Genomic DNA, 10,731 nt, shown 5'->3' with positions numbered 1-10,731 from the left:
ATGCACTATCTATGTACAAATACAGAGATAAACCATGAAACATTCCACTGAACTGGCAGAATCAAGTAGAAGTAAGCTATGGGTGTAGCTCAGAGAGAAGCCTGTTTTAAACAAAACTATTGATTATAATTTATGTTGATTGTTGATCACTGTGGCAGAAGTTGCATGACATAGGACAGTGTGTGATGCTACTGGACGGGTGTTTGACTCACTGCCACAGGGCAGTATGTCGGCTGTGTAGAGAAAAACAAGACACTGGAGAGGATCTGCATGTGTATGTACAGAAGGTCTCCCTCATAGACAATAGAAGAGATTCATCTCAACCTTTGCTAATGGTAAAGAGTTGGATCAAGTCTTTTGTTACTCAGTTGATTATCAGTCTATCCTGTGGATGCTACCAGACCAGCTTTTCATATTACACCATAATCATGCAGAATATGGCCTATTGTATAGAAATGATTCACAGGTAGGTGATGGGGAAGAAGTGTAAACATTAATGGAATTACAATAGCATTAACTTCTTACAAAGTATATATCTTGAACCACAAGACATGTCATGCATAGGATTTTTTGTTTTTGTCTCTTTTGTTCGACATTGGAATAACTTGCAAACAGCTGTATAAACTGAGGTCATTCCTCTTGTTAAGGTGTGCTTTCCTTGGTCTGCTGTGATAGGTGAACAAACACACACTAAAGCCTTGAATGATTGGAGCGTGGTGTTAGGGGAACGAGCCCTGCTTTGTGCAATATGGGGTGTGTTGGAGGTAAAAGCGGGCCGAGACAGCCCCAGGCACACCAGAGGCGGGAGCACAGTGCATGCGGGTAAAGATGCACATACTGTATGTATGATGTGACCTGTTCCAAACTTCTCTCCTTGTCAAGTGGACCGGCCATATTTGCCAAAACCTGTAGGAGACCTGGCTGTGTGCGTTCAGTGTAAACACTACGGTAGAAAAACTCTGAGGTGTCAGAGTGAACCGTGAGCTTCAGCAGGAGGGTTGGAAAGAAAATTCCTTTTTCCTACGATTTCTCACTACAAAAAAAAGTTATTTTAAATTTTGCTTGCCACAAATCAAATATTCACTGCTCGACTAACCATACACAAGTAAACTCTGACCGCTCAACATGGTGTGCTATAATTCTGAATCACAAATTAACAGCAACGAGTGAAGGATACATCAAGCTCATGGTTCACTGAGTTACTGTATGAATCATCCGACACATCAGATGGCTATCCTAACCTGAGCAATGTATCAGTATGTAAACATTTCTTAATGGAAATATACATTATGTTCAGGACAGTGGGCACATTCCAATAATCGTTTTGAAAGTGCAGCTGAGTGTTTTCTTAAGTCTGTGGCTTGGCATGCTTATACAGTTCAAGTGATACACTACAGCATTATGTAATCACACGAGAAAATCAAATACAAAAAATACCCTGACAGTCTAATTCGTTTCACATATTAGCTCACTCAAGGCCTAGTGTGACTTCCAACCAATGGGTTTTTGGCCACAGATGCCATAACATATTGCTATTCTAGTTCCGTGCCGGTGCAATTTTTCTATTCTTACTTACTTAATTGCTATCTGCAATTAATTCTTAAAATAATTCTAGCAAAAAATGTGTCAGAGTTCAGCACACTGTAAACACATCACTGACAGGCATGAAGGTCCTTGTGCAGCTCTTCATTGACAGACATATTGGTTACATTGGTGAGATAGCATATAAATTGTATGCAACGATTTGTCCCAGAGGCAGATTTAAGTATCAGCACAGGCAGAGAACTTGCTATTAAGAGGACAGGAAAGAAGAGCGTACTACATCTGAGGGGGAGAAGGTTTCGAGTAAGCCTGTGTGATGATCAGGTAGTGAGTAGATCAAACCATAAATAATATAGAGGGGGAAAAAATTGCATTAGGAGATTAATGCATACCATGTAGGGAGGATAAGTCTTAGCTCATGCTATATGAAGGGTGGGGGTGAGAGGGTGGGCAAGTGGTTAATCGCTAGCAGTGTGAATCTCGTTATACAAGGTGTGCCAGCGCTCAATCCTCTTGTCCTTGTTCTTCAGGCACTCGTACCAGTGCTTCAGCCTCTCTCCTTTGGCCGTGATGCCCAGCTGACACCCACCTGTCAGGAAGGAAGGAAAAAAGGAAGGAAGGAAGGAAGGAAGGAAGGGGAGGTGTGAATGGCAAGTGGTTGAGCAGGGAGTGTGACTTTTTGAATTTTCGTCAAAGCTTTGATTGATGCTTCCAACTCAAAATATTTACCGATGTAGTCGTTGGACTTCCCGATATCGTAATCCCACACAGAGATATCTAAAGTCTTCTTGGCCAGTTCACCGTGTTTGATGTCCAGGCTGAATTCCTGAAATGATACCATTGTTGCACATAAACGGAGTATATAAACACTGCGAATCCATAAAAAAAAATCTAAACGGTTCTTGATAAACTTTTGTACAAACCTCGTTATACTCTGGGTTTAAAGTCCTCTTCTTGATTTGTGTTTTGCACTTGCCCTTCTTCCCCATGTCAGGTTTCAGACATCTGTGAATTATTCATGCGTGGAATTACATTAATGCCGTTTGTCTGGAGTCACACATTCTACAGTCTGAATGTAAGGCCTACTCCTCATTCCTGCTCTACCTACATTTTGACGTATGGGTCGGAGTAGCCGTTTGCGTCCATGGCAGCCAGGTGAACACAGCGCACAACCCCCACCACCAGACGGTTGGTCTGGGTGTTGTACATGAGCGACATCAGGATTCGCCCGCGCTCCTCCACCTCTGCACCATCCTTCCCTGCCTGGAGACAGAGCATAGAGAAGGAGGGAGGGAGGGAGGAGGTATGGGGGGGGGGAGTGTGATAAGAAACTTGTGAACCTCTGTAAGGAATCTGTCATGTTTAAACATGCTAACAAAAAAAAAGCGTTGCCTCATCCTCATAAAGAGCGATGCCTCTGGCTCCCCCGGCTGTTGCAGTCTTCTTCGTCTGCCAGGTGAAAGGAACAGGTTTACAGCAGGTCATTAAGAGATTCACAGCAAGAGGAAGACAAAGTATATGGTTTGAATGTAATCTAGAGTCACTCACAGGGACAACTCTCTCCAGACACACGTTGAAGTTTTTCTTCTGGTTCATCTTCAGTTTCTTCAGCGCCACTCGAGTTTCCCCGATAAACTCATTGTGCCCGAACTTGTCTTCATCGCAGACAGACAGCCTGTGGAAATGAAAAATGCAATATTAATCAGACCTAGCCTATCTGTTAGGGCCTTTCAAATGACGTCTGATACATTAATACAGGGGCTGTGGCAGCTGAGGGAGTGATTTAAAGTTCCTGGGATTAAGTATCCACCTGAGGGTTTTACGCTGCATGTCCTCATCTGTCAGGCCGTGGTAGGTGAGCGTCTCACTCCACGAGGGGTTGCGAGTGTTTCTCAGGGTCTTAGTGCGCAGCTTGTTGGACTGTGAAAAGTGCAGGTGCAGATCAGAACAAGGAAATGGAATTATCTCTAGGGCAAGATACCTCTACACAAGAGCTCACACATCTGGGGTTGGTGCTATTTTATCACAGGGACGAAATACATGGTACTGCTTGCCTGCTTCCCATCAAAAGGCTCAATTTAGGCATGTCCAATTCTCCAGTACAGCACAATGTAACATTGTCAAAACTTGTATTCGTTCCAAATCACAAACTCTTTCCTTTTATTGTTCTACATACTACAGCTGATCATAAAAAAAATGTAATTAGCATGCAATAGGCATACAATTGGGACAAACTTTTACTTATTAATTTCGTCAAAACATTGCGTCTTGAACTTGACTCTTGCTTATATATTATCCTATAACTGTCAAATTGCGACTGATTGATTTCACACAGAGGCTCCGTTGATGTGACTTAACTTCCGGTGTGCAAAGTGTTGTTGGTCGGAATCGGAAAAAAACACATGTGATTTTCACATGTTAGCCAACGTCTCTATATCCCTTTCAAAACTTCACCCCCATGCTCGTTTTGAGAATTTTTCTAAATAAACCACAAGGTGTCAGGCTTGAGCTAGCAGAAAGGTGTCTCATCAAACCTAGAGGGGCCACAATCATCGCCCCTTCCTTTCCCTTTTTTTCTTAGCATGATGATATAGGTGATACATCTTTAAAAGTATGTAAAAGTTTAACATATACTGCCTCTTTTACCTTGCTAGCCCCTGGTAGCAGATGAAGCTTGACATAAGGATCGGCCAGTCCATTTGAATCCATTGGCTTCAGTCCCTGTGGGGAAACAGAGCACCAGTGTCCATCACATCGTCGCGAGCAGAAGAGAGCAATTAAGCTGAAGTGCCATTCAGGAGTGTTTTAACATAACCCACTTGATTTTAAATGTCCCTTTGTGTGAGAGAACAAGAGTGGTACCTTTGCTTTGAGGATGCTACAGTGGAGGCTGTTGCTTTCCTGTTCATAGAGCAGACTGAACTCTAGGGAGCCCAGAGTGGCTGAAAGAGACCCAGAACAGTCATTACGTTAGACTTCAGAGGGACAGCAAGCCTGCTCTCTGTTAATTAAATATTAAATACAGGGAATGTTTTGCTTGTAATCAAACAACACTCAACTCTTTGGTCAGAAGTGAGAATTAAGTACCAGCCCAGAGAAATTCTATTTAAGTCTCAACCTTTACTTACGAAACATTCAAAGCCTTCTATTTACCATAAGCAGACAGCAGGAACATCTTGTTAGAAATCTGGGACATACAATATGAAAGAAATACAACTAACACTCAAATATCAACGAAGATGTTCAGCAATAGCTTATTGGTAAGAAAAAGAAGGACTGAAATGCTGCCCACACACACATTGTCCTCGGAGGAGTTTCACTGCCTAGCGTAGCTTCTTGGGGACGAAGTGATTTGTAATTTGTTAATTTTTCTTATTTAACCATACACTTCTCTGGGCTAAGATTCAGCTCCAATGTGCTGCTACAAATACAAAACACTCTCCTAACAAAACTAAGATAGTACAACCACGGAAGTGCTGCAAGGCTTTGAGCTAAAAGCTAAGGTGTCATCCCAATGTTCCCACAGCCCGACACACACACACACACACCCACACAGACATACTATTCTGTATTATAGTTAGATTACTCAGAAATGTGGGAACATACGGCTGTGGGAACATATGGATGTGGGAACATATACACTATCCCAGGGCTAACAATAGCATGGATCCTAACGTTTATGTCTGTGAAAAATGTCATAACAATCCATACAATACTGTTGGGATATTTTAGCCTGGACCAAAGTGTTGGACCAACTGACAACTAAACATAAGCAGCACTAGCTCAACCCCCTTTATTTAATTTTCAGATATATTTATACCGAATACTACTCCATAAGGCCGTTAAAAAACAACAACAACAAAAAAACTGACATTTAGATCAACAACACTGAAGACGTTATAACCAGCAGCTGAGCTACTGAAACCAGTCAGCACCACATGATCTAACATAGCTATCTCTGCTATTTTCATTCCCGTCACAGGGGACTGGGTCAACACACAAGGGGAATCCATACCCTGTCAGCCCTGTTGTATCTCAATTTATTTGCACAGCCCCATTTTCCGGCCCTCAATAAAAAATAAATTAACAGCCAATCCCCCACAGAGAGAATAAAGACCGTTGGACGCTGCAGGCGTGCTACATGAATGGCATGGCACCATTCTCATAATTAAAATGGGAAATGTGATGTACCTACAAAAAAAAATAATGAAAAAAAATATTCGATTACATAGCTTATTTATTACTATTGATTTAGTGATTCACTTCCCGATTCACATCTTCCTCTGCAATAGTACCTCAGACTTTGATTACCATGCTAGGATTACAAAGGGTGCTTGTCGTTGGTCATTGTTCACCAGGCTCAGTAGACGCTGCCGGGATGATACTTTTTTTGCTAGTACTATTGGGGCAATTTATAGATTTGAATTATTCCCATCAGACTAAAAGGGCAGAAATCAAACATCAACACGGTATGACTCAGGAACCCTATGGAGAACACAGATGCTACCAAATGATAGAAATCGATGTCCAATACTAAATGCTGCATGACTATTTGTTTTGCGCGATTAAGAAAAATACAAAAGAAACACCCAATCTGGTGCCATCTATCTGAGATGAGTAAAAAGAAATCACTCTTTATTTGTTTATCTGGGCATTCTGAAAACTAGACCCCCATCCGTCACCTCAGTCCATGTTAAGTGAGAGCAGATGGTGTAGGCTACTCACTGGCTTCATCAGAGTCATAGTCGTTGGCCTCCTCATCATCCTCAGTTGGGGGAGCTTGCTGTCGGGCGGGGGGAGCACTGTAGGCTGCGGGCTGCCTCCTGTCCTCTCTGACAGCAGGGGGCGCTCTCTGCTCCGGAGGAACTTCACCAGAGGAGTAGGCCCCTCCATCTCCTGCTATTGGACCTACAACAACATTCAATCATGTGAGACTGTGCAAGGTAACACCACCGAGGGGAGGGGGTTAAAGGTGGAGTCAGCAATTCTGGAGAAAATTGTTGTCAAAAACTTATTTTGTCAAAATCCCGGAATATCTCCTCACTATTTGCCACCTGTTTGTTTGCTGTGTGTGCGCGCGCTGAAAAAAAGGATCCAGTGTTAATTATCACACACCCTAAGCTTTGTAATCAGGTATGTTGCTAGCTACAGTGGGTCCCTTTTTTACCCACAGACAGGCAGCGGGTCGGGAGGAAATATTGACTGATTTTGACAAAAAGGGATTTTTTTTTTCTCCAGAATCGCTGACTATTTATAAGTGAGTGAGCAGATGATGGTGTCCTCTCACCCTGCTGGGCCGAAGCAGCCGGCTGTGGTCTATTACTTTGGACGGGCACCATCTTCTTCATAGCCGCTGGGCTGCCCTGCCCCGCCTCTTCAGGGCCAGCCCCGCCCGTGGCCATGCGCCCCACTGATGGTTTAGGCGCCACAGGTGGGTAACCGCCACGGCCCTGTGACTCTGCTTCTAAAGATGAGAAAGGAATGACATAACACGGTAAAGACCCGGAAACACACAATACATAGGGGAGACACGCATAATCACACCACTCCAGGCTCCTACTGCAGTGGAATCTATAATACCCCCTAGTCTCTCTCCGGATACTTTTGATGTTGCAGCTTTTTCATTGGAAAGGCATTGACCTACATACGCCACAACAAGCAGTGGCAGCCGACTACTGTATATGCAGCAGATGTATAATGTATATGGATATGCCTGTCTGCTCAAGCTACCCGGCTCTTTTATGAGGGACACACATTGCTCAGGTAATAAAGCTGAATGTGTGAAATGTAACAATGTGACCATTCATGCCAGTACCAGCTGGAGGCTCATCCAAAGTCACAGCGTGTGCCTTTCGACAGCTTAACAGAGCTCCCTATATCCCCCTCATCTGCAACAGTAGGCGGTGCAGCCAAAGTTGGGAAGCAGATAAAAGGTTTGATGGTTTGGGGAAAGAGCAATGAGAGGTGGTGCTGCAGTGGAGAAAACTGTGCAGCAGATGCTGATTTAATTAGACTGAGGAGATGGCGCCTCGAAAAAATAAAGTTTAAATACCACCTGAAGTTAAGATACATTGTTGCTTAGAAACATGTATCTTTATATCCCTGATGTTTGTTATGACATGTCTACTTACCTGGTGTAATTACTTGTACAAATGAGAAGATTATTTTTATACACCCCTTATATTGGTCTTCTTCAGTGGGCGTGGATTTTTGATACTGACAGTACAATGTTGGTACTGGTAATATGAGTGGGGTAGTATTCCGGGTGGGTGAGGGGACAAACTAGTTCATCATTTCTAATTTAATTTCACACAGACAGTTTACCAGGGCTTAATGGTTAATCAACGTAATAACCTGTGTCATGATTTGAATTCTGGGGTATCAGCGCTTAGTTTTGACAATTGTCATCAGCACATCCAGACAGATGATACAAAGACAGTTAACGCTAACTACACCCCTCCATATGTAAAATGTGCAAAGAACGAAAAACACTGAATGTGAAGGAGCTGCCAATAACTCAGCACATGTTAAAATAACTACGCAAAGCATAGTTAATATTAGCCAGCAGATGCCATAGCTTACCATGCTAGTTTTACGAGTTTTGTACAGATCTGAAATCATCATGGGTCTTCCCAAATTGGTGAATGTTGTTAAGAGACAGATGGCTTGACTCATTAGCAGACAAAGATTTGGGGACTAAAAACCTCCTTGTGTTAGTAGTCTCTACAGTATGGTGTTCTACAGTCAGTAGCACACTGTGGAAATGGGCAGCATGTCTCCTAGCAACACAGGCCATCAGAGGTCGAACGTCACCCAGGAGGCTTGAGGCCTACACGCTGTTTCCATAGTATTTTCAGAAATGGTTTTATCCCCTTTTGGTCAAATCCTATTTTGAAAAATGGAAACCGTCACAACAGCTGTGGTATTTAGTTTACGTCCTTAACCAAACTATGAGGAGAATTCAAATTTCAGTTTGACTTTTAAAAAGCCGTCCTGAGAAAGAAATTACTGTTGAGAAATGAAAATTTCACAAAGAGTTTGGATGGTTGGGCAGATCTCTCTTTAAGATACCAATCCAGCGTATGGCATACGACAAATTGTCAATGGCATACAATTCACCTTATGTAAAAATAAATCCTAATGACTGAAAAAGACTGCAGATCTATGTTGATGGGGGAATTCTTGGCTTTGTTTACCCGCTGGTTGGGGTTGGGTTTTTTCCGCCCTGGGCTGAGAGGCAGGTGGCCCCTGGGGTCCTGCAGCCTCCTGGGCACCTGTCTCTTTTGTTTTGGATAATGCCATGGGCTGAGGCAGGAAATGCTTCGGAAAACCTTTGAAGAACCAGGCGCCAGACCTCTTCCACACCTGAGAAAAAAAATTAAAAATAGACACGTCACATGCTATCCAACAGAGAATTTAATTATTTTTGTTGTACGTTGGTGTAAAGCACTCACCTCTCGCTGTTCTCTGCAGATCTTGCATAGCCACACAGCCTTTGGCCGACTGCTACACTGTGTACCGCACTTGGTACACATGTTCTACACGAGAGGACGATGCCATTCACGGTGTTGTTACAAATGTGAAGCTCATAAACTGTGACCTATGTATTGGTACCTCATTGTGTCTGACTCGTTACCTACCTTTTTGCAGTCCTCGCACACCACAGAGCTGACCCCGGGGGAGCCCAGCTGCTCCCCACACAGCAAACAGCGGGACATTCCATCTCCAGCCACGGTCTTCTTTATGTCGTCCAGGCGATTTATCAAGCGCCTGTAGCAGCACAGGGGGGAAACCTTACTCGAAATGTCACTGTTAATTACCCCAGGTCCAGAGACGCAAGAATGTCAATAGGGGACGTTGTTCCTTTGCACAACAGGAAGTGGGACCTAGCATATATAATGTGTTAAGAGTCTCTCACCCGATTCTCTCCTGCTCCATGGCCTCCATTTTCTCAGCACGGGCAATCACGCTGTTTATGATCTCTTTCTCTTCATCCGTCAGGTCCGGTCCACCAGGACCCGGGCCCTGCTGCATGGTCCAGTTGCCCCTGTCAGCCAAATATATCCTCCAGTTGAGCTCACACTGCTATGATTTCACTGAATGATAGCCAGTCACACATGCTTCAGAATCAATACTTTCAATACAGACACAGTGCATTAGACTGTAAGCAGTTACAGATCAGACAAACAGTGTTGATGCACATAAGAGAGGTGAAGCAGCAGTTTTTCTACTTACTGCTCGTTATCACTGTGTCACAGGTCACACACCAGAGGGAGGCAGGTGAAACAAAGGAGAGTACAGCGTTTACAGTTTGTAGATTCAGAGAAGGTAGTTGGAACTGAAATGTTGGGACAATCCCCCTTACCTAGCAAGCATGCTCCTCTGCCTGTCGTTGGACCCCATGCTGCTCTGTCGCATTCTGCAGGTGGACAAGAAAGAAAGATGAAGAAATGCAGCAACAAATGGTCTTAAATCATCTTAAACTATAATGTCCTGAAAAGATGCCAACTCTATTTTGGGTGGGAATGAATGGTTTTGTTATAAAGTCATAAATCATCAAAATACATGGCTAGATTCTGACTTGCATCCAAGTCTCAAATCCAAACTTTTAGCCCAGCCTCTATCCATAACTCGTGCAAACGCTGATTTAACTGCCACCATTGGGCTGCTCTCTCATCAAAAAGGGCACTTTGTACAAATGTGTGGCCCAGGACAGTGCTGACCTTTTCAATTGGCAAGTCACCAGATACACTTCCTTTTAATTGCCACACCGTGATGTCGGGCCAAATAGAAAAAGGTGGCCAATGATGACCTCATGTTGGTGCCTGCCTGGTGTGAGCCAAAACAACTTCTAGATTAAACAAACAAAACAACTATTATAGTTATTTCCCCAGAAAGGTAAGAATCACTATTCCCCCCCCCCCCCCTCAATATACTTGCTTACTATAAAACACAATCTTAGCTACCAATGGAAATGAAAGCACATTCTCCCTGGTGCCAGATTTATAGCCAGATCAGCACCGTCTCCTCTTGCCAAGCCTGTTTTTATCAAATTCCCTCCACAGACATATTCGAGCAACAAATGGACATAAGAAACACTGCAGAGACGTGTCATGAGTGAAAAGACGCCGCAGTGGGATGGTGTGGGGCATGAATTTATACGTGCAGCTTTCCAAACTGGGTGTTGGC

General features: G+C 43.5%; 1 protein-coding gene across 1 annotated transcript; it reads right to left on the bottom strand.

The window, feature by feature from the left end:
• Window positions 1-38: 38 nt before the first annotated feature.
• On the bottom strand, window positions 39-9,950 carry LOC307262746 (rabphilin-3A-like). Its single transcript, XM_080043716.1, has 17 exons — window positions 9,908-9,950; window positions 9,778-9,789; window positions 9,461-9,589; window positions 9,183-9,312; window positions 8,997-9,080; window positions 8,739-8,907; window positions 6,830-7,006; window positions 6,268-6,450; window positions 4,405-4,484; window positions 4,189-4,263; window positions 3,353-3,462; window positions 3,091-3,217; window positions 2,935-2,991; window positions 2,651-2,805; window positions 2,466-2,547; window positions 2,272-2,368; window positions 39-2,131 (listed from the first exon to the last, which is right to left on the bottom strand). Exons 1-17 carry the CDS (start codon window positions 9,943-9,945, stop codon window positions 2,001-2,003), a joined length of 1,836 nt encoding a protein of 611 aa, XP_079899842.1. The 5' UTR covers window positions 9,946-9,950; the 3' UTR covers window positions 39-2,000.
• Between the last annotated feature and the right edge of the window lie 781 nt (window positions 9,951-10,731).

This window comes from Ammodytes marinus (assembly GCF_949987685.1).
Source record: "Ammodytes marinus genome assembly, chromosome: 2".
Taxonomy (NCBI): domain Eukaryota; kingdom Metazoa; phylum Chordata; class Actinopteri; order Uranoscopiformes; family Ammodytidae; genus Ammodytes; species Ammodytes marinus.
The sequence above is the reverse complement of the archived record's forward strand: the minus strand, read 5'-3'. Positions and strand labels throughout refer to the sequence as shown.

Bases quoted from the DNA above. Each gene is read 5' to 3' on its own strand.
- LOC307262746 (XM_080043716.1), bottom strand. From the start codon at position 9,945: ATGGGGTCCAACGACAGGCAGAGGAGCATGCTTGCTAG. The intron at 8,908-8,996 runs GTGAGTGCTTTA...TTTTTTTCTCAG, and splicing joins TCTGCAGAGAACAGCGAGAG to GTGTGGAAGAGGTCTGGCGC. The intron at 3,218-3,352 runs GTGGATACTTAA...TCATTTCCACAG, and splicing joins ATGCAGCGTAAAACCCTCAG to GCTGTCTGTCTGCGATGAAG.